This window comes from Nicotiana sylvestris, chromosome 2 (genome assembly GCF_000393655.2).
Source record: "Nicotiana sylvestris chromosome 2, ASM39365v2, whole genome shotgun sequence".
Classification (NCBI taxonomy): domain Eukaryota; kingdom Viridiplantae; phylum Streptophyta; class Magnoliopsida; order Solanales; family Solanaceae; genus Nicotiana; species Nicotiana sylvestris.
The window spans coordinates 83,729,271-83,754,736 of NC_091058.1; the positions used below are offsets into that span (position 1 = coordinate 83,729,271).

Here is a 25,466-nt window from a genome sequence, read left to right on the forward strand (position 1 = left end):
ATCGAGCACGACCAACAGAAGTCCATGATACTTGCGACCGGCCGGATATCATGACGTAAATATTGGCACGTATCGACAGAGAACTGGTGATTAGTTAAACGGAAGATTTTTACCTTTTATAAAATTGTACTTAGGGTAAAATTCCCTTACTATATAAAGGGGAGTTTGATTATTCGTTGAGGACATTGTAACACATGCATACCAAGGGAATATATACTATTATTTTCTCTGTTATTCAAAATTCTTATTATTATTCATTAGTGCTTAGTCATTGTGAGTTCGGATCGAGGGCGAATATTTCATTAAGACTGTTGTTAAGTCCGGAATCATCCTCCTCAAGTGGCTTGATAATTTACTACATCTTTATCTGTTTAATCTAACGTAATTTATCGTTTTATCGAATTAATCTGTGTATCCTTAAAACCACTTACAAATTTGATTGTTATCCATTTTTTAGGGTAAACATGCTTCATGTCCATCATGAACATCAATTATTCATATATCGTGTAACCTATAATTAGGGGCAGAGCTAGCATGTGGGATACGGATTCGACCAAATCAGTAGCTTTAGTTCAAATCTTGTATTTGTTTTAATAAATATATTAAATATGTACAAATTATAATTTAGAATTCACTAATTTAAACTGTAACGATCCGGCCGGTCGTTTTGAGAGTAATAGCCTCGATCCCCATTAAGTGCTTCCTCTATATCTTTTTCTGCTTATATGACTTGCCGGGAGGTTTTATTTTTGGTTCGGACTGTTTTGGGACACTTATCCCTAAACAGAAACTTATGCCTTAGGATTTTGACCGTAGTCAGAACTGTGTGAAGACTACTCCGGAATGGAGTTTCGTCTATTCCATTAGCTCCGTTGGGTGATTTTGGACTGAAGGGCGTGTTCAGATTGTGTTTTGGAGGTCTGTAGCTGAGTGAGGCTTGAAATAGCGAAAGTCGAATTTTTAGAGATTTTGACCGGTAGTGGACTTTTTGATATCAGGGTCAGATTGGATTTTCGGAAGTTGGAGTCGGTCCGTAATGTTGAATATGACTTGTGTACAAAATTTAAGGTCAATCGAGCATGGTTTGATAGGTTTCGTCGTCAGTTGTAGCAATTTGAAGCTTCAAGTTCATTAAGTTTGGATTGGAGGGTGATTCGTGTTTTTAGCATTGTTTGATATAATTTGAGGGCTCGACTAAGTCCGTATGGTATTTTAGGACTATTTGGTAAGTTTGGTTGAGGTCCTGGGGGCCTCGGGTGTGTTTTGTATGCTCAACGGATCATTTTTGGACTTGGGAAGATAGCAGATTTTATGGTGTTTCTGTTGCTGGTTTCCTTCATCGCGTTTGCGAGAGAGGTCTCGCGTTCGCATAAGGCATCTGGGAGGCCAACTGGGTTTGTTCTTTGCGTTCGCGATGTGTTTCCCATGTTCGCAAAGATGTGGAACATTAAGACTATGCATTTGCGATATGAACCTCGCATTCGCGTAGAGGAACGGTCAGATGGAGCTCCAGGCATTTAGCCTACGCATTCGCAATGAGGTCCCCGAGTTCGCGTAGGGTCAGGCTGTGTAAGCTTCCGCATTCGCGAGTGGACTCTCGCATCCACGAAGAAGGTTTGGGACTGAAGCAACTTTTATGCTTTGCGAACGCGAGGCACATTCCGCGTTCGGGAAGAAGGAACTACCTGGGCAGATTATAAAATTTCAAAATTGAGGGTTTGACCATTTTTATCAAAACTTGAGTTTGAGAGCTCAGATTTGGGCGATATTTTGAGGGATTTTCAGAGGCATCGATTGGGTAATGATTCTATACTTGATTTTGGTTATATCCCACTAATCTATCATTAATTCTATCTTTTAATTTCGAATTTGGGTTGAAAAATTGGGAAAAATGGGAAGAAGTTCTTCAACTAAGATTTTGGGTTTTGATTGAGATTTTGATATCGAATTTGGATAATTTTGGTATGAGTGAACTCGTGAGTGAATGAGTGTTCATATTTTGTAACTTTTACCTGATTTCGAGATGTGGGCCGAGGTTTTTATGGCGATTTTTGAATTTCTTATTAAAGTCTTGATTTCATTAATTAGAATAGTCTATTATAGTTATATTTATGATATGTAATTACTTTGGGCTAGATTTGGGCCAATCGGAGTCGAATATTATGGAAAGGGCATTATTACCAATTGATTGAGCTTGGTTCGAGGTAGGTGGCTTACCTAACCTTGTGTGGGGGAACTCCCCTTAGGATTTGGTAATGTTTGTGATATGTGAGCGTCGTGTACGTAAAGTGACGAGTGTGTACACGACTATTTATTGTAAAACTCCATTTTTCATTAAATAATAATCTGTTTCACTTTAATTGAGTTATACTAGCATGTGTAATTATCCTATTTAGCCTAGAATAACATGTCAATGTGTCTTAATTGCTTATCTGAACTTTGTGCAACATGCTCAGCGGATTTCCTGCTTCTTCCTTGACTTGTACTTAATTTAAACTATATAATTTCGTGTTGTAGTTGTTATTCCATTGTTTGAGATGTGTATTTACTTTGGGACTATGGAACGGTATTTCGAGAGATCCCCCTGCATATTTACTTTGGGACTACGGGACGGTATCCCGAAAGATCCCCCTGTATATTTACATTAGAACTATGGAACGGTATTCCGGGAGATCCCCTTGCACATTTACATTTGGGACTACGAGACAGTATCCGGGAGATCCAACAACAACAACAACAACCTAGTGTAATCCCACAAGTGGGGTCTAGGGAGGGTAATATGTAAGCAGACCTTACCCTTACCCCGAGGGGCAGAGAGGCTATTTTCAGGAGACCCTCGGCTCAAGAAGGCCACAAGAGATGATATATTAGTACTATCAATAGAATCATAATAAAATGACAGTAATATAAGAAATACGAAATAGATGGAAACTACGATAATAACCAGCAGATAACCCCTATCATCAGTAGATGACGCCTAACATCCTAATACTAACTCCTAACTGGCTAATCTCAACCTGGTGCGCCATAGAAATATTCATAACTTCCCCCTAACCTACAACCTTAATGCTCGACCTCTACAATTCCCTGTCAAGGGCCATGTCCTCAGTAATCCTAAGTCGCGCTATGTCCTACCTAATCACATCTCCCCAATACTTCTTAGGTTTTCCTCTACCTCTCCTCCTGCCCACCACAGTCAGTCACTCACACCTCCTCACCGGTGTATCAGGGCTCCTCCTCTGAATATGCCCGAATCATCTGAGTCTTGCTTCCCGTATCTTGTCCTCCATGGAGGCCACATCCACTTTCTCTCGAACATATTCATTCCTAATCTTATCCATCCTTGTATGCCTGCACATCTACCTCAACATCCTCATCTCTGCTACTTTCATCTTCTGGATGTGTGAGTTCTTAACCAGCCAACACTCAGTCCCATACAACATGGCAGGCCTAACCACTGCTCTATAAAACTTACCTTTTAGTAACGGTGGCACTTTCTTGTCACACAGGACTCCCGATGCTAACCTCCACTTCATCCACCCACCCCTATACGGTGTGTGACATCCTCGTCGATCTCCTCGATCCCCTGAATAACCGACCCAAGGTACTTGAAACTACTCCTCTTGGGAATGACTTGAGAGTCAAGCCTCACGTCCACTCCCGCTTCCGTCGGCTCGACCCCAAATTTGCACTCGAGGTATTCCGTCTTCGTCCTACTCAACTTGAAACCTTTAGACTCAAGAGCATGTATCCAAACCTCCAACCTCTCGTTGACGCCGCCTCATGTCTCGTCAATCAGAACTATGTCATCAGCAAATAGCATGCACCATGGAACCTCCCCTTGAATATGATGAGTGAGTGCATCCATCACCAGGGCAAATAGGAATGGGTTGAACACAGCCCTTAGTGCAACCCCATAACAACCGTAAAATGCTCGGAGTCGCCTCCTACTTTCCTAACCTGAGTCTTAGCTCCATCATACATGCCTTTAATCACCCTAATGTAGGCAACCGGAACCCCTTTAGCCTCCAAGTAGCTCCATAGGACCTCCCTAGGAACTTTGTCGTACGCTTTCTCTAAATCAATAAACACCATGTGTAGATCCTTCTTTCTGTCCCTGTATTGTTCCACCATCCTCCTAATAAGGTAGATAGCTTCTACGGTAGAACGCCCTATCATGAACCCGAACTGGTTGTCTAAAATAGACACCGTCCTTCACACTCTCATTTCTACCACTCTCTCCCAAACTTTCATCGTATGACTCAGTAATTTGATACCCCTATAGTTGTTACAGCTCTGGATATCGCCTTTGTTCTTATACAACGAAACCATTGTACTCCACCTCCACTCTTCAGTCATCCTATTAGTCTTGAATATAACATTAAACAACCTAGTAAGCCATTCCAAGCCCATTCTACCCACACACCTCCAAAGTTTAATCGGAATTTTGTTTGGCCCGATAGCTCAGCCGCTTCTCATCTTACACATTGCCTCTATGAACTCCTCGACCTCGATGTCCCTACAATAACTTAATTCATGGGGAATGTCTACATTCCTCAATTCGTCTAGTAAAATATCCCGATCCCCTTCTTCATTTAGAAGTTTATGAAAGTAGGTCTGCCACCTCCTCTTAATCTGGTCGTCCCCCATCAAAACTTTGTCGTCATAATCTTTTATGCACCTCACTTGGTCTAGATCCCGAGTGCTCCTCTCTCTCACCTTAGCCAGTCAGAATAACTTTGTCTCCCTGCCTTTGTTCCCCAGTTCCTCATACAGACGAGCAAAAGCTGCAGTCTTAACCTCCGTGACTATCATCTTCGCCTCCTTTCTAGCTACCTTATACCTCTCACTGTTCGCTCTCCTCTCCTCCTCCCCAGTGCTCCCTGATAACCGCAGGTAAGCCGCCTTCTTTGCTTCCACTTTACCTTGGACAACTGCATTCCACCACCAATCTCCTTTGTGGCCACCGGTGCGGCCTGAAGATATCCTTAACACCTTTCTCGCTGCCTTCCTTATACAGTCCGCCGTCGTCGACCACATAGTGTTTGTGCCCCTACTACTTCTCCAAGCTCCTATTGCTGATAACCTTCCTTCTAACTCCTGAGCTTTATCCTTAGTCAAGGTGCCCCACCTAATCCTTGGACGACCTCGTACTGACCTCTTCTTCCTCCTTATCATAATACCAATGTCCATCACCAAAAGCCTATGTTGCGTTGCGAGGGTCTCACCTTGGATAACCTTGCAATCCTCGCACAACCTTTTGTCGCATCTCCTGAGAAAGAGATAGTCAATCTGAGTCTTCGCCACCAAACTTTGGTAAGTAACTAAATGCTCCTCCTGCTTCGGGAAACTTGAGTTCTCAATCACTAGATCGAATACCTTGGCAAAGTCCAACAGCGAAGTGCCCCCTCCATTCCGCTCCCCGAAATCAAAGCCGCTATGCACCTCAGTATAACCACCTACAGACAACCCAATATAAGTCCTCCTATGAATAACCTCTCGGAAGGCAGAATACTACGAACGATCTCATCCAACCCCTCCCAAAAGCACCTTTTAATCTCCTTATCCAAGCATGTCTGCGGTGCGTATGCGCTAACGAAATTTAAAGTACACTCACCCACCACCAACTTAATAGTCATTAATCTATCATTCACCCTCCTGACCTCTACCACCGACTCTCTAAGATGGCTATCTACCAGGATACCCACTCCATTCTTACCCCTCAGGACTCCAGAGTACCACAACTTATACCCATCCGCATTTTTCGCCCTCGATCCGACCCACCTAGTCTCCTGGACACACGCTATATTAATCTTCCTATTCTAAAGGATCTTCGCCAACTCTATAAACTTACTCGTTAGTGAACCTATGTTCCATGACCTGATTCTCAACCTATAGGCTCCCTTGCCCCCGCTACCTCCCCTGCCTCCCGTCCCACTCCCTATCCCCCGCCTCGCACTCTGCCCCACACTCTGCCCCACCCGAGGACATGCCCTTATTCTATTATCCCAGACTACAGCCACTACACCTACGATAATCTAAAAAAGACTCGTTAGTGCACAACGGACAACGAACCAAACTAGAAGGAAACAAGTGACTACTAGCACACTAGTTGAATGATTGAACTATTACGAACTAAAGTAACATCAATTTAGCTAACACCAAAAGGGAAACAGTAAAACGGGAGGTACCAACTCCCGATAACAAAACCTATGATTGATTTGTTGTACTCGATGTAGTTGTACGCTCATGCCCAGCTTCCCACCGCCCTTTGCTGACACTCGCCCAGGCTGATCTCCTTTGCTAGTGCTTGTGCGCCCAACTTGTCTCCAACAAATTCGAGAATTTCCCTGAAAAACACAGAAAATACCATGACCCAAAAACCAAAAAGGGGCTGTCACCACTACCACTGGTGTAGCCCCGATAGTAGCAAGGGAAATGGAGGGAAAAAGCAGAGAACTACACAACACAAAAATTAATTTAATTTCCAACACCAAATTAACAAAATATTTCACAACTGATTCACCAGTTTACAAAAAACAATACTACCTTTAATACAATATTCACAAATCACTCTAAAAACTACACAACATACAAATTAATTTCAAAAGCAACTAGCAGACAACAATATCAAAATCGAATAGAGAGACTAAGATACTAACATCAAGATTTTAGGGAGGGAAAGAGAAGAAGAAGAAAAAATGGGGGACCCTCTGCCTCTAATGCCACTGTACAGTGGGCAGCGAAAGTGAAATGGGAAAGCAAGAGAGAGGAGAGTAGAGAGGAAAGGAAAGAGAGGGGAAAGAAAAAACATGGGAGAAAGATAGAGAGGGAAGTCCCCTATTGATATTTCTGTGTACTGTACTATTATCCTTCTGTGATTTCTTTGTGGTTAAATTTCAATCTTTTTTATTACTACAATATTTTTGTTCCGTTTTATTTTATATATATACACCAGTAGGTCCCTGACCTGAACCGTCACTACTCGACCAAGGTTAGGCTTGACACTTACTGGGTACCATTGTGGTGTACTCATGCTACTCTTCTACACAAGTTTTTGTATGCAGATCCAGGTACTTCTTACCAGCCACATCATCAGTGAGCAACGACAGTTGGACACTTCAAGGTATATCTACCACGTCTGCAGACCTCAGAGTTCCCCCTTCTATATTTCTTTATTAGACTCTGATGTATAGAGATACTAGTTTTCCTTCTGTAGTTTGTGACTCGTTATGTTCCGGGTTTTGGGAAGACTGTGTAGTATTGAGGAGTTGGTTATTGTACATGTCAAGCGACATGTTTATCAGTTATGTTATTATTTTTGCTGTTAGTTGTGAGTTTTATTTCTATTCTTTTTATTTCCATAATTGTTTAGGCTTACCTAGTCTCCGTCACGACATCTTAAAGAGGGTAAATTGGGTCGTGACATAAATAGACTATAATTCTGAACCTATAAACTTTAAAGCATGTATTCTCTTTGACCAAAAAGTATAACTTTCGGTTAAACTATTAAATCTTATGTAATAAAGGGTTAAATCTTATGTAATAAAGGGTTAAACGTAGTTAATGATAATATCTCTAGATTTAGTACTAGTTAGCGTAATAACGTGTGATAATGCTAGTGGGAAACTTAAAATAGTGCGCATTTAATATTCTAAAGGATTTGAGCAATAATAGAGGAACATCAATCAATAAATAGCAATAAAGGGCATTTATGTAAATAAGGAGAATATTTTACCTAATATTGAAAGAGGTGGATGATTCTTCTTTCTGACAGTGATGAATGACAGACAAATCCTAGAATATTGGAACTATTCTTGGATCTGATGGAAAAGTATGAAATAATGGATGATGGAATCTTAGTAAAAGGGTAGAGTTTGTATCTTTGTTAGAGAGAGAGTCTTCTTCTCAAAAAATATTTTTATCAAATGAATATTACATGCCTTAATCTATTTATATGTGACATATCCCCAATCAACCCTAATAGTATAAGTGCAGAGAATATTCAATGAAATATTCTCTTTAATAGTCTATTACAAAAGCTAGTCGTTAGTGCTCTGTCCTTGATGCTCGACCTCGACCATTGTTGACTGCCCGGCCACGAATCCCAATGTTTCCTAGTCGACATCGATCACATCTTTTTCCCTTAATACCACTTTATGCTAAATCCCCTTAGGGCAGATTTTGGCCTATACAGTTAGTCCCTCCGCTTATTGAGGCCGACTTTGGACGACCTCGATGACCGGACTCTGTTAGTTGTAGTGAGAAGCTTAGGCGAGCAGGTCGAGCAGTAGCATTTCAGGCGAGGTAGCAACATGGACTTTAATAAGCCACAACCTAAAGTCACGTCGATTCAGAGTGATGTCATGACATCATGCGTTATTTATTACGCGTTTTCCCGATGCTTTACATTATTTCCTGTGCCTCTGTTGTTTCGATACCTACGTTGGGTAGTGACGGTTTATTTTCTCGATATTGATGCCAGAATTCTTATTATTAGGGATATGAAACCCTTTTCCTTATTCTTTGCACTCTAAATATTGAACCCCTGTATCTTCTTCTTCCTTCTTCATTCAGTGTTCTTTCCCTCTTGACCTTACTTCTGTATTTTATCTTTCCCTGATTCTGGTGATTTTTGCTGCTCTTATACCTCATGTACTTGCAACACTGATCCTAAAAAATAATGGTTAATGTTTCTTCTAGCTTCGGTGGGGAAACTGACCTTGTTCCGTTGGCAGTGCGCATACCTCCCCATGATGATATTGTTTCAATTGTTGTTGAAGACGAGAACTTTCCTATGGTGGAGGAGATAATCCCTCTTAGTGAAAAAACCATATTCTTTTTTTCGAAGGTGCCTGAAGACGACCCAAAGATCTTGGAGTCGTTGATGAAAGAGGCTGACCTTGCCTAGTTTAGGGCAAAATTCAAAATTCCTGCTCATATCAACCAAATTCTAGCCGGGCGCGATGTGGTACAAATACACCGTCCTAGGGATTGTGCTTTCCATGGTTACCCCTTCCACGTTGGCTACTCCTTTCCTATTCTTCCATTGGCTGAGGGAATTCTGCCGGTATTACGGCGTCTGCCCGACCCAACTTTCTCCACATATCTACAAACTCATTTGTATGCTTACGAAGTATGCAGAATTAGCCGGGGTCGGGGTATCACTTTACCACTTAATGCATCTCTTTGCCCCTAGCTTTCATAAGGGGACGATATTACATCTTCACCACCGAAGAAGCAAATGCTTAGTGGTGAAGATGGACGATAAGACAAATCGTCAGTTTTGGCTCAACTACTTCTTCGTCAAAACTGAGGATGTGGTGGTCAATGCAAGCGGGTTTCCCGAGGTTTGGAACTATGCTCGTAAGTATCTCTCTCCCTTTTTTTATATTGAGCATTGATTCTGCCAATTTCAGTCGTACTGACATTTTGTTCTCTCTTCGTGCAGCCGAGTCTGTCGCGCCCCCCTTTTCTCGCTAAATCGGGTTTCGACATTAATGGAACAACTCATTTTGAGAGGGTAGGGAATTGATATTGAAAGAGTCGCCACCTAACAGATTAAGGTTCTTTAGGTCACCTAGAGCAGATAACTCATGTTACTAGTTTATATCACCAAAGATTAGGTAAGGGGTCGAAATCACCTTGAGGGGAAGGTGTTAGGTACCCCTTGAGGTCCACAACGGTGGGTCTCCGCTGAACCTAAATTAAGCGAATTAGTCTAAGGGGAAGAAAGCAATTAGGACAAATAATATACGCATTTTATTTAAAACACGAGTAAAGGGGGAGGAGGGTCCTAAGTTTTTTAGCCTATAAGATCATCCCGTACAATACTTTGTAACTCCCTCAAGTCGGGGTGTCACCCATAGTACTTAGCGCACAGACTATCATCTCCTGCTACCCGATTACTATCTTTAAGTTGTTACCTAAAGCGCTCTAATTGATTCTAGTTCGATCCCTATGTGTGCACTACCTGTCCCTTACCTATGACCCTGGAGGTATTAGGATCTCTATTTAGGATAGTTCTAGACTAAGTCTAAGTTGCTCAAAAATGTAAAAGACTAAGCGACAAACAAAAACAATTAGGACTTTTAGATAGCAAGCAAATATAGGCTCATATTGACCTCCACATATAAACAACAAAGCACGTAACTGATACAGCAAACCTTATTAACCTTAAGACTCTATAGGCAGGATGTCTATACGAGAAAACAGAGTGTAGAGGCAATTTTATTAAGGCGAGTGTTAAAACCTGTTGTTTGCCTACTGGTTTTTATTCAGCATGATCTGGGCAGTTCAGGTAGTAATACATCACAATTATAGGTCCAAAATTATTAAATCCCGCAGGTATATTGCCTAAGTGAATGCCAAGAGCGATTGTATTCAGAATCAATTGATAGAATCCTATAGGCATGATTTCTACGAGTTTGATGACTACAGACCTATAGACATGGTTTCTAGGCATGAATCCTATAGGCATGATTTAAATACTATAGGCATGATTTCTAGCTAATTTTTCATCCTATAGGCATGATTTCTACGAGCTATGTATGGGCAAAATTATGTAGATTGCCAGAAAACCGATCAAATCAAACATCGAGGTAGGCATGATTGCTAATGCACATTTGTTGGATTAATAGATCCTATGAGCAGGATTTCTAATATGCATTTTAATGTTAACCCTATAGGCATGACTTCTAATATGCAAACACAGAATTAACACCATCAATGAAAATCCTATAGGCAGGATTTCTAAGCACAATATAGAACTCACACAATTTTTACTAAATGAACAGTATTGACAACATAACTAAATCCTATAGGCAGGATTTCTACCTAGCTTTAACCAAAGAAATAAGAAAACCCCCCAGCTTTACTAAATATCCCAAGAATCTATTATTACAAAGTTATTACAGACCAGAATAGTAAATGAATTACACAATAGTAATGAGACACTATAGGGAACCTTCATTATGCCCAAATAAACCTGGGGACTAGGCCTTCCAACCATAACAACTTTGAGGCACATCATAGTGATCCATCTATAGCACATTAGAACCAGGGTTTCAGTGTGTCAAAGTTCCCAAGGGCCTCAAGGACCCAGAGCAATGCTCACACCAGAACCATACATTTAGAAGATAGCTCATAAGAGATTGGAAAACTAGTCTACAATGTGTCAGAGTTCACAAGAGTCTCATGTGGACCCTGAGCAGTGCTCACATTGGAGTGGTTGAGAACCTAAGGGACTAAAAATGAGGGTTTTAAAATCAATACATAAAAGAGGTAGGGGCAGGATTTTAAAAATAGTTTGATTTCAGAAGAAATAGGATTCAGAACACATAGTTGCATGCTGAACTACACCAAACAAAGTTATGATCAAACACATAGTTCAAGTAAGTTAAGAGTCTGGTCAAGCTAAACATTCATGCTAGTACCTAGGACAATCATTGTTTAATCACAGAAGCAATTAGGCAAACAATTAAGTTGGCCAGACATATGAATTAAGTAACCATATAAGAATCTGAAGAATTAGGATTAATGAACCAATTTCATGCTAATAGTATTATAGAGATACTAAGTTCAGAACAAGTGTAGGATTAGCAAATAGTGCATGAAACAGATTTAGACATTAGGCTAACTTATAAGAGGATTCATATTATTATAACTAATTAATCTTAAACTAACAGTGTCACTCATAGGACCAGATGAATCATAGAATCACATAAAACGACAGAATTATACTTGGAATTAAAACATGCTAGTCAAGCAAAGCATAGAGAATGAAATTGCAAAGGATTAGGGCATACCAGTTAAGTAAGAAAGCAAGTAAATATGCCACAACAATTAAGTTCCAGAATAACTTGGCCTTGGCTTTCAATCGGCAAACACCAGAGACAATTAGCACAGAATAAGAGAGCTTATGTTTTTAGTGAGAGTTCGAGTCTGTCTTCAAGGGAAGGAGAGGAAAGGGTTTAAATAATGTTCAATTAGGTAGACCAATAAGGGAATAAATCAAACATACATAAATAAGGAATGAAAAATAATCCTAGAATCAATCAATTAGTAGGACATAACAGCGTGTAATCAGGCAAGTACTACTTAGACTAAGGTAAGTATTATACAGAATCAATCAACGATCAAATGCAGGATCGACTAAGGTAAGGAAATAATGAGAATAGGGTAAATCGAGCAAAATAAGGAAACATCAATACCATACAATAAAGGAAACATTAGAATCTCAGTAAAAGATTTCAAAACCCTAATTTTTGGGTAAACCATAGAATCAGTAGAGTAAAATAAGGTAGACAAGAGAATATAAAAAAGAAAACCATAAAATTTGCTCAATATCACATAATGAACCTAGATAGGAGTTCTTAAAGAAAACATAAGATTTGAAACAAATTTAGCTCGATTAAAGAAGGTTAAAACCCAGTTTAGGCAAGTAGAAGATTTAATGGAAAATAGGAAGATTTATGAGTAACAAGGTGAATACAGACAGAAAATAACATTAAAAACAAACTAAAGTTGAACCAAATCTGGTTCGAATCAAAGATCTGAAAGCCCTAATTAATTTTTAAAAGAAAAAATTAGTAAGAAATAACTATGAAGATCATAATAGGGGTGTATATAGATAGCTTTACAGAAACATTAAAGAGAATATTGAGAAAAAAAAGAAACTGTAATAGATCTTGAAAGATCTGAACCCTAGCTTTAGGGTAAATGAAGAATCGGGACAATCTCAGAGATTCATACCATAAGAGACGAAGAATGAACATAAAAGGAAAGAAAATAAAAGTTCGAACCAGATTCGGTTCAAAGTGAAGGAGATCGGCTTGCCATATTAGGCAAACTATTAGGTTATGCCATAATCTAGTAGCCAGTAGCGAGATGAGACTGATAAGGTAAGAAAATCACCAAGGGATTCCATATTTGGTTGGAATCAAAGGGGACTTAGAGGGGATTTAGGTGACGGTGCCTAGGGTTTGACAGAGAGAAAAGGAGAGATTGAGAGAGTTCAAGGGCGGCAGGTAAAGGGAAATGGGGTTAGGGTTTCTAGGTTGGTATAATTAAAAGAGGCTGGGGTATTAGGAGCCGTTGATCTTCTGAGATCAACGACTAGGATTTTAAAGAGAAAATGGGTCGGGTTAATGGGTATTGGGATGATGTATTGGGCTGGGGTAATGGGTAGTGTCTAGGTCTGAAATTAATTAAGAAAAAGGGCTAGATTTTAAATACCCAATTAAATCAGTAAATAATTTATAAAAAATAATCAATAAAAAAATATTGTTTGTGCATGAAAATAACTTAACATAATTACTTAATATTATAAAAATATTAAAAGTTATTTTTATGTAAATAATATAATTATGCATATATATGGGCTATTATTGCAAATTATACAATTTTAGCATAAGGATGCAAAAAATAATTATATATAAAATATGTAAAGCTTAATAAGGATGTAAATGATTACTGAATGGGGTGTTTTGAAAAATATAGGCCGCACCCTGGCCTCTGAGCTGCCTATATATCCCTGATCTTATAGGAATCAGGCCGTGTGTAGTTCTGGATCCAACGGTAAGTGAAATCAATGGAATTGTTATAGGAATAGTCGTATGTTTTGGAAAGAGTACCTTCGGGAAGGATAATATCAGATGGATTTATGCGGAAATTATGAATATGAATCTAAAGCGTAACGGATGTATCACAGGCAGATATCTGAACGGTCATAGAGTAAAGGCGAGTAATTGATGGGAGTCGGTTACGTTTGAAATAATGGCAGGGTGTAAATGGTATGAGTGGAAACCGGAGCGAAGGTTGCTCCTGTTTGAAGAACGGTTAAATCCTGAATTACCTACAAAACTTAAAACACGATGCGTGCAATATATAAGTATTACTGCAAGAATTTAAACATGATGCCAATTCCCTTGGACCATGAAGGTTGTGTTTGGATAATGAGGATGGTGTCCTTAGACCATGACGTTCTGGGTCATGAATCGTGAGGTAAAGGATTTTCAGACCATGAAATAATGTTCTCGAGCCATGAGAATGGTGCTTCTGAACCATGACACCTTTGAATAATGATATGCGATATTGATAGATCCTCAGGCCATGACATGGTGTCTTCAGGCTATGGGGATAATGCCTTCGGACTATGACACCTTCAGACAGAGACATGGTGATGCATATGAGCAAAATAAGACAGATCCTAGTCCCAAAAAGGCAAGATGGTGCTAGGTTTCAGATAGTGTAACATTCAGTCAATAAACAAGGAAAGGCAGAGCTTAGCCTTATGCAGTTGGGAGGCAGAGCTTAGTCTCATGTGATGGGAATGTAGAGCTTAGCCTTATGTAATTGAGGAGGCAGGGTTTAGCCTCATGTAAAGAGAAGGCAATTCTTAGCTTTATGCAAATAAAGAGACAGGGCTTAGCCTCATGCAAGATTTGAGACAGGGCTTAGTCTCATGCAAAGAGAAGGCAATGCTTAGCCCTATGCAAATAGAGAGGCATGGCTTAGTCTCATGCAAGATTTGAGACAGGGCTTAGTCTCATGCAATGGGCAAATAGCAAATAGGAGCAAAATATCTCTTAGCTGGAGATATATTTGTACTTGGCGGTCCGGCTGTTATGAAGGTAATGATTTTAAGGCGCAAGTACTTGTAGTTATTCCTCGTTCATGCATCCAAAGAAAAATCGTGAGTTTTGCATGGGAGGTTGGTTCATGCCTTTGTCTGTTTGTTTTGCTTTGCTTAGCTCTGGAGATCCTGTTCGAGTTACCCTGGGTAACACCTGACTGCCATAGAAATAAAGTTTTCGAAAAAATATGCACTTATTTGATGAAATAGAGCCATCTTAGAAAACATAATGGTATATAATATCGGGCAAATTAGATGAACTAATGACTACGACACTTTTAGAGACATTGCGGCTTTCTTTGCATTAGAATTTTGAGGGTACTCCTCAAAATTCTGCCCCAGTTTAGTAAGTGATCCTTCAGCCATTCTGCATGTAATGGAGTTTGTTGGATCTATTCCAAAATTTTGAGAATCTTTCCCAAAATTCTGCCCCAGTTACTTTACCGATTTTCTAACTATCTTGCACATGATGACATCGGCTGGACTTGCTTCGGAATTTTGAGGGTCCTCCTCAAAATTCTGCCCCAGTTTCTGGTTCTGGGAAAATGAAAATTTTATTAAGATGTGATCAAACCCACAGGGTTGCCTACGTATCCCCTCTTAAATGGGAATCAGGTCAAGCTTAGTTCAGTTACATCAGATGAAGAAATGTAAACAATCTAAACATAGTATCTCTTGACTGCGTCTGAATTGATAGGTTTGGGCCAAACTTCTCCGTCCATTTTTGCAAGTATGAGTGTTCCTCCTGTTAGTACCCTATGAACTATGTAGGGACCTTGACAATTGGGTGAAAACTTTCCTTTGGCCTCATCTTGATGTGGGAAGATTCTCTTCAGCACCAACTATCACTACTAGAAAATGGCTATTTTGCGACTGTAAAACAGTCAGAAAATGCTAATTTCCGACTACATTCAGACCGAAAAGTCGTAGTCGCAAAATAGCTGGTCTGAAATATTTTGCGACCGAATCCGTCCGTAATTTGCGACTACAATGGTCGGAAAGTCAAAATAAAAAAAGACTAATAAATATAGTAAATTTTCCGACTGACGCGGTCGCAAACAATTTAAATTAAATTTTAATTTGATATTAACTTTCCTACTACTTCAGTCGCAAATGGTATACATAATTATAATTATTATGTAATTTTATTTGAATTTTCCCACTATTGTGGTCGCAAATCTAATTTAAAAATATTTATTATATTTGCGACTACCATGGTCGCAAATCTAATTTAAAATTATTTATTTATTTATGTTTCCGACTACAGTAGTCGAAGATGTTCCAGAATTTAGAATATTTTGATGCATTTTACAACTACTATGGTCAGAAAATTGGGAATGTTTTGTCAAATTCCAGCTCTTTTAAAGCAGTACCACCTGTCAATTCAAATATACAACAACCAATTAATCCACCATGCCAACCAATTATTCCACAATGCTAACCAATCAATCCGTCATTTCAACCAATCAATCCACCATTGCAACTAATCAAATCCATAAAATACAAAACATAAATATTTGTAACTAAAAGATCCAAAAAGAACTAAACATTCTAGCACCATTCAATCTAGTCTAAAACATTACAATCATAGTCAAGTGTAAATATTACCAAGTCTAAACATCCAACTACAAAAAATAATAATGTCTCAAACATCATAACCATAACAAACTAAAACTCATTATCCCCATCATCCTCGCCATTCAAAGGACCAAATGGACGTCCGCTCATAAATTTCTTCACTAGACTCTGCAATTTGTTAAAATTTGCGCGATCTTCTTTCCGTTCCTCCAACTCTTCAACTTCTTTTCATAATGTTTCCACCTCTTCGTGATCTTGCGAATAACTCGCATCACCAGACAACAATGTCGTAGAACGACCTAGGAATATTGTGATCCAAGACCGTAAGTTCTACCTTTATTTGTGCCACCAACCACCTGCGACCATATTAAAGCTACATCATTGAGTGATACTTGGGTTGAGCTACCATCCTCAGAATCGGGTTGACTTTGATGCCATTCCTCAAAAAGTTGTTGATAGGCTTCCTTAAATTAACATGACACAACCAAATCTTAGGTGTAAAATGAAGTAAATAGAGGAAGGAAAAAGGTATATACAAGTCCACAGAAAAATTCACTAAGCTACTAGTATGCTTGTCATCAAAATCTCTGGCATCCCTGTTTGAAAGCAAATTATTTCTCAAAATCTTAGAATTAGCACATACAACAGTAAAACAAACATACAGCAGCAACGTCAAAATGACAACAACAATGAAATAGAATGATCATCGACCAGAGGCATTACCTCCAAGTAACATTTTAAACATCAATTTCTCAGCAAAACAGATCCATTAGAGCAATTTATGGCTTGATATGAGTTTTATTTGACAGCAGCCATTAAATGATACAGTCTCAATAGTTTCTGATCTGTAAAACAAACATGTACTGGTAAAAAAATATTCAAAATTGGCAATTGATTATGACAAAAACTCAGGAGAAATATCTAAAGTCTTATAGAATATAGGGTACCCATCATCATTTTTGAAAAGGGTTAATAAGAATGTATGAACTTGGAACGAGGGCATAGGTTCAAGCAACCACCTAAATTTATTTTTACATAGCAAAAAACACCACAGAACAAGTCTTCAAATTGCAGTAATGTCTCATGTGTATGGATTTAAGATAACAAGTCTATGGCTTGAGAGACAAAGCGAGTTCAAACTTGGTATTTAAAATGTAGTTCAAACTTATTATCTCACATGTTATATATAGTGCTAAAAAGAAAACTAACTGAGAATCTGAATCAGTAATGTCTATATTCACATTTTGACCAAAGGATATGATTGTGCTTTCTAATATTGTCCCTTTGGCCTTTGCCAAACACTTTAACCATTTACCTCAACAAGGCAATTGCCAAAAGACAAAAGTTAACAAGGGGGAGGAAAAAGGAAATTGCAATTAATCCACTGTTCTAAGCTTTGTTTCCCAAAATTTGACATCACAATGAACTACAATATATAATCAAAGCACTCCCTAACATGATTTACATGGTACACTAATATTCTTTTTTCTTTAACAAAGTGGTACATTGTTTAAATTCACTGATTACTAACAGTTTAACTCACAAGAGTTTCTTGTGCTAATCTTGTACGAATCATTAACCTTAGTCATTAAACCTTGTCTTTCATAGAGGTTTAAACACAAACCTTGTGGTTCGATCGGTTTAATCATTTTTTAGATATTCATTAACACCCTTAGCTTCAAGTCATGTCAATTCATAATGATTTCTAAGCAAATATCAAAGTATAGCAATCAGCACGCCTAAAGGATATCAGATGAGCTTGCCACATAATATAACAGAGTAAAAGAGCAATGATGATATTGAATGTCAAAACATCCATCACATTATAACTTGAAACAACTGCACCTAAAAAAAAAGCAGAATCTGCATGGACCAAACAAAATGAAGCTTAACAAAATTCCAAAGATTTTAACTCATCTTACAGCTACTTGTCAAAGAAAGAGGGAAAAATATATCGGCAAAAGCAGGTCAGAGCTGAACTTTTTGACAGCAAACAGACTAAAATCAGGAGATTTGTTTTCACCAAATTAAGTTCAAAACTAATGAGCAAAGAAGTATAAGTCAACATCCAAAAACGAGAGAACCCAAGAGAACAACTCATGATAGCATTTCGTCCAACCTAATTTTCTCAATAATATTACACACTTATGTATCCAAAATAGCTCAACCAACTTGATTGAAAAATAGCTAGTTCATAAAGCTGAGTGACCACTAATAATGACTCTTTTTTACCCTACAAACAATGTTAGATCACATTTGACACCTTGATAGAGCAGTAAATGCAGGTATACCTGCATATATCAAATAAGATATTTTCTGCAAGCCTACTTATATGATATATAATGACACCTCACAACTGAAATCGGGATCTTATGCTAACAGCACATTTTCAATGTAACCCTGAAATTGTGATCTTATGATAACAACAACTGAGTTGCAATATAGCCCCCTTGGCCTGCTTAGAAAAGCAGGGAAATTCTTTTAAACATTAAATGAAAACTTACTTTGTTTTATCTTCATCTCATCACTATTAAAAAAGAAAAATTTATTCTGACATAAACTACAAGCAAAGTGATTAGCACTATCAAAAAGAAGTTGCTCAAGACCAATTCAATCTACAAAATACTAACCTATCCAAATATTGGACCAGATGCAGACTAAGAACTTACTTGTAGCTGATAAAACAAAGTATCAGGCAATTGTGGGAGCAGATCTAAGATAGAGCTCTATTGTCCCATTTAAAAGAGATATACTATTCGATATTCAGTTCTTTAAGGTTCTTTTTTAACAAACCTTAGTCTAAATCTACTTAAACATATGTTTCTCATGGAAACAACCCTTAGTTACAAAATAATGTATAGGATGGGGAGGTTCCGTCGGGAACAAATTCCGAATGTCACTGGGTTTACCAGTGGCGGATATAGTCAACTGGAAACCTTATTGGTGATATATATATATATATATATATATATATATATATACATATATTTAAGAGCATGTTTGAATCTTCTTACAAAATGTTCAAGGGAAATGGAAATCCAACCACTATGTATCGACAACATAAATCCTTTTAAAAAGTGAAATGAAAGCAGTATCATCTATGCGAAGGAAACTTCTTCTTTATCGCCCCATCCCCTTTGGGAAAAAATTAAAATTAGTGTCAAGTAAACGAAACTAAGTGAATTATTACAATGAGGAGATTAGAGAATCTAGTTCAAAACGAGGCCAAATTTGAGACTATATACATATTCAGGATGCGTTGAGTGGGGAGATTAATATTGCTAAGTGTCGACCGATTATGATCCTCCAATTTTAGATGAACAAATAGTAAGATGGAAAAGTTAAACAGAAAAGGGAAAAAAACTTACTTGTACGAGAAGAAAGAGAGAGAGCTGAGTGATTAGTGATTTACCTTTAAAAATTTGGGAAAATAGGGATCGGTCGAGCAGAGAGAGTGAGAGAGAAAGAAGAAATTGGGGAAATAGGGTTTGGGCGTGAAATATTAGATTAAGGTTAGTGACTACCGTAGTCACAAACTCGCTTAAAATTCTTTTATCATTTTAATTTTAATTGCGACTGACGTAGTTGCAAAGTGGGTCAACATAAATTTTTGACTTTTTAATGTCTGATCGAATCAGTCGCAAAAGCCAAGGCGGGAAATTGGCGCGCTGTTTTCCCACTGCCTTTGTCAGAATAATAGTCGATTTTCTTTTTTAAAAATAAGTAATAAAAATTCGATCATTTTCCGACTACTGCGGTCGCAAAAGTAGTCCCATTAGCGACTGCTTCATTTTCAGTCAGAAAATTCGGTCACAATTTGATGTTTTTCTAGTAGTGTGCCCCGGTGTGAATTGTCTTGGTTTGACCTTTTTGTTGAAAGCTCTGGACATTCTATTCTGATAAAGCTGACCATGACACACTGCATTCATCCTTTTTCCACCTATGAGGGCTAATTGCTCATAGCGACTCCTTATCCATTCTGCATCACTGAGTTCGGTTTCTTGTATGATCCTTAAAAAGAAGGAATTTCTACCTCGGCGGGAATGACAGCTTCGGTACCATAAACCAACAAATAGGGAGTTGCCCCAGTTGATGTGCGGACTATGGTACGGTATCCCAATAAGGCAAATGGTAACTTCTCGTTCCATTGCTTGTGGTTTTCTACCATTTTCCTTAGTACCTTCTTGATGTTCTTGTTGGCAGCTTCCACGGCTCCGTTCATTTGAGGCATGTATGCTGTGGAATTTTTGTGCTTGATTTTGAAGGTTTCACACATGGATTTCATCAGATCTCTGTTGATATTGGCGGCATTGTCAGTGACGATAGACTCGGGAACCCCGAATCGACAAACGATACGATCCCTGACAAAATCTACGACGACTTTCTTGGTTACAGTTTTGTAAGATGCAACCTCTACCTATTTTGTGAAGTAATCGATGGCCACTAAAATGAACCTATACCCTTTTGAAGCAGTGGGTTCGATTGGACCAATGACATCCATTCCCCAGGCAGCAAAAAGGCCAAGGTGCAGTTATTGCATTGAGTTCGTTTGGCGGCACTCGTATCATATATTCATGTATCTGGCATTGGTGGCATTTCTGGACGTACCGAATGCAATCTGTTTCCATAGTCATCCAAAAGTATCCAGCTCTAAGTATCTTTTTGGCTAGAACAAAACTGTTCGTGTGTGGGCCGCAAGTCCCGGTATGTACTTTTTCGAGCAATTTGAAAGCTTCTTTGGCATCAACACACCTTAATAATTCTAGATCAGGAGTTCTCCTGTACAAAATTCCTCCCCGTTTTGGAATAAATGATTGGACAACCTACGCAGTGTGCGTTTTTGAGTATGATTTGCATGCTCGGGGTAGTCTCCTTTCGCCAAGTATTCTTTGATGTCGTGGAACCATGGATTTTCGTCCGCTTCTTCTTCAACATGAGCACAATAAGCTGGCTGACTATGGATCTTAACTGGGATGGGATCGATAAAATTCTTGTACGGATATTGTATCATGAAAGATAGAGTAGCCAATACGTCTGCGAACGCGTTCTAGATTCTCAGAACATGCTTGAATTCTATTTTTGTGAACCTCTTTATCACTTCTTGCACATGGTACAAGTATGGTAGTATCTTAGTGTTTTTCGTAGTCCATTCTCCTCGAACTTGATGTACCAGAAGATCATAATCACCAATTACTAGCAATTCTTGTATATTCATGTCGATGGCCGTATTGAGTCCCATGATGCAAGGTTCATATTCTGCCATATTGTTGGTACATGGAAACCTAAGCATTGCGGATACCGGATAATGTTGACCTCTCTTTGACACCAAAACCACTCCAATACCCACTCCTTTGAAGTTTGCAGCTCCGTAAAAAACATTCTCTAACTGTCGTAGGCTTCAGCAATGTCCTCTCATATGAATGACACTTCTTCATAAGTAAAATACATTTTTAGTGGTTCGTACTCTCCTCCTACAGGATTTTCAGCAAGATGGTCTGCCAACGCTTGTCCTTGGACTGCCTTTTGAGTTACATAAATGATATCGAACTCACTCAGCAATATTTGCAGGTTTCTGAAAGATGTACTTCAGAGGGTCCATCCTTGATATGAGGTATGTGGTATAGGCACATAAGTAATGCCTCAGTTTCTGAGTTGTCCATGTCAAAGCATATCAAGTGCGTTCTAGCAGAGAGTACAATGCTTCATAAGGTGTGAACTTCTTACTCAAGTAATATATGGCTTGCTCCTTTCTTCCTGTCTCGTCATGTTGTCCCAAAACACAACCGAAAGCCCCATCCAGTATGGGCAAATAGAGTAGCAAAGGTATCCCAGGCTCTGGCGGGACTAGGACTGGTGGCGTGGACAAATATTCCTTAATTTTGTCAAAAACCCTTTGACAATCTTCAGTCCAACTAGTTTCAGCATCCTTCCTCAACATTTTAAAGATGGGTTCACATATTAATGTGAACTGTGCTATGAAGAGGCTGATGTAATTGAGGCATCCCAGGAAGCTCATCACGTCCTTCTTGTTCTTTGGTGGTGGCAACTCTTGGATAGCTTTAACTTTTGATGGGTCCAACTCGATTCCTCGGCGGCTGATGATGAATCCCAGCAATTTTCCTGTAGGAACCCCAAATGCACATTTTGTGGGGCTCAATTTTAAATTGTACTCCCGTAGCCTATCGAAGAACTTCCTCAAGTCTGCTATATGATATGCGACCCTCTTGGATTTGATGATGACATCGTCAACATATACCTCTATTTCTTTATGTATCATATCATGGAAGATGGTCGCCATGGCCCTCACATAGGTGGCCCCAGCATTCTTCAGACTGAATGACATCATTTTGTAGCAGTATACCCCCCATGGTGTAATGAAAGTTGTTTTCTTTACGTCTTCTTCGTCTATCCAAATATGATGATAACCCGCAAAGCAATCTACAAAGGATTGGAGTTCATGCTTGGCACAATTGTCGATCAAAATGTGTATATTTGGCATTGGAAAATTGTCCTTGGGACTTGCTCTATTTAAATCCTGATAGTCAACACACACCCTGACTTTCCCATCTTTCTTCGGAACCCGTACGATGTTGGCTAACCAGGTTGGTTACTCAACTACCCTGAGAACTTTGGCTTTGATCTACTTAGTGACTTCTTCCTTGATTTTTAGGCTCATGTCTGATTTGAACTTTTTGAGTTTCTGCTTTATCGGCGAACACATTAGATTGGTAGGCAACTTATGAGCCACTATGGATGTGATCAGGCCGGTCATGTCATCATATGACCATGCAAAAATATCCTCATATTCTTTCAGGAAGCGAGTGTATTCTTTCTTTTCTGATGATGACTAGTGAATACTTATGCGAGTCTCTTTGATGGTTTCGGAATCTCCTAAATTGATTGCCTCGGTTTTGTCTAGGTTGGACTTAGGTTTGTTCTCAAAATTCTCAACTTCTCTGATAACTTCCTCAGGTATCTCATCCTCTTCTTCCGAATCACTATCCTTATATTGCGTTGTCTCATTACATGTCACAGTCGTTGGTTCATCAAGGTAAGAAATAGTAATGTTGTAGAAGAAAGACATGAAAGATAACGATAATAAAACATCAAATTATTTGATAAACGCTGAAATGTTAAACAAAATATCGTCTGTATGACTTCAAAACAATGTTTTTCAAAACAAAATACTGAAAGGAAGATATTTTAAAAACTAAATGCTCAAAACACTTGTTTTTTTTATTTTTTCAAATAGCATTAGTAGCCATGCTACCTCGGGACTCGTGGCCCTTGATGGCGTGGCGGTCCAGTTCCTGAGAAATGCTCCCCTCTCCAGCGTCTGAATTGTAAGGCCTTCTTCCTCCTCCTCCTCCTCCTCCTCCTCAACTATCACACTGCAATCCATGTCTTCGTCTTCTAGAAATAGGTTCTTTAGCCCAGCCAAAGCTTCCTCCTCTTCAGATCCCCATATTGTGTCGGCTTGGTAAAAGGTCTAACTCATATGCAGCACTAGCTGCTCGACAGGGTAATACGGACTACACCATAGGGGCGATCAATCATCATTTTCTTGCCATGTATACTGATATCCAAGCCCAAAAGTTGTACCATGACGTTTCAACTGTATCGGTTTGGTAATGCCCTAGAGTTTCTTCCCAAGCCCTTTGCTTGGTTCATACCGTGACATGCCAGTATGCTTTCTATTTTGCTGCTCCGCCATTTATCTTTCTCAATTGCATTGACACGCTCGATGTGGTGATAAGTTTCTCCACCCAACTTTTTTCTATTCGCGACAACTGGGATAGTTTGACTAGTGTAAATGGGATTACTTCTGTATCCATGAATAATTACCTTCTAATGGTTCCATTCGAACTTCATGGCCTGGTGTAACGTAGAAGCCACAGCTCCAGCGGCATGTATCCAAGGTCGTCCCAGTAAAACATTGTACGTGGCAGATATGTCTAATACTTGAAACTCAACATCGAACTAAGTCGGGCCCATTTTTAAACAAAGGTTGATTTCCCCAATTGTGGCCCTTTGAGACCCATCGAATGCTTTCACATTCATACTCCCTGCTCGTATCTCATGGAAATCTTTACCCAACATTTTCAGAGTAGTCAATGGACAAATGTTGAGGCTTGAACCCCCATCTATTAAGATTCTGGCGATGAATTTGTCCTCAAACTGTACTGTGATGTGCAGTGCCCTATTGTGACTTAATCCTTTAGGTGGTAGATCATCTTCTTGAAAGATGATCTTATGGATTTCTAGTATTTGCCCTACCATGTTGGCCATCTCTCCACTGGTGATGTTGTTAGGAATATAAGGTTCATCAAACACCTTCATCAGAGCATTTCTATGGGCCTCAGAATTTTGCAGCAGCGACAAGATGGATATCTGGGCGGGAGTCTTGTTCAGATGATCAACGACAGAGTATTACCTTGCTTGTACTTTCCTCCAGAGATCGTCTGGACTAGTTTCAAGGACGGGCTATTTGGAAGCAGCTTCCTTGCTTGTTCCTCCAAAATTTTTAGGTGTATAGATTCTTTCAGTTCTAGTCATCCCATGTGCAGCACTAGACTCTTCCATTTTGCTTTTCCTTTTCTCCTAGCTTTGGCAACATAATCCTAGGGTATGACATTGGAATTGAAAGGTGGTGCGGATGCTATCGTCATAGTGAAGAGTTTGGATACTTCTACTTCAAATGGAGTAGGTGTAGTCGTAGGTGCTATTACTTCAATTTCAAATGGGACTGATGTGGCTAATTCAACTTTGACCGGTGGCTGTATCTGTACCACAATAGGAGTGAGTGTGAATGCAGGTTTAGGGTCATCACCTTCCCGAATAAGCCCAATCGACCCTTCAGGATCCCATTCTTCATCAGTTTCTATCATATTTACTCCTTCACCCCTATGATCTAGGAGGGGATTGTTGTAAGGCCCCGAAAAATTTCACTAAGTAATTTAGGGTTTCGTGGTGCCATGTAGGCTAATTATAATATTTTATATGCTATTAACATGATGGGAATCAATTGGATTTGGTAAATAAGTGTATAAGTCATATAATAAGTAATTTGGGATCCAAAGAAAAGCCTAAGTCTAAGTCAAATTGGAGAATTTCATAATAGGTAAAAATTCCAAATGGGTTCGCACAAGTCCACACTTTGGACGAGCATATCTAAATATATATATAAGGTTTTGTATGATTAACAACCTATCAAATGAAATATCTTCGAGTCTAGTTTCCAACGCTTCAAACC

At 39.0% G+C, this 25,466-nt stretch overlaps 1 protein-coding gene across 1 annotated transcript; it reads right to left on the minus strand.

The window, feature by feature from the left end:
• Nucleotides 1-4,728: 4,728 nt before the first annotated feature.
• On the minus strand, nucleotides 4,729-23,615 carry LOC138885163 (uncharacterized). The gene is made up of 3 exons (XM_070166070.1): nucleotides 23,484-23,615; nucleotides 6,254-6,350; nucleotides 4,729-5,459 (listed from the first exon to the last, which is right to left on the minus strand). Exons 1-3 carry the CDS (start codon nucleotides 23,613-23,615, stop codon nucleotides 4,729-4,731), a joined length of 960 nt encoding a protein of 319 aa, XP_070022171.1.
• Between the last annotated feature and the right edge of the window lie 1,851 nt (nucleotides 23,616-25,466).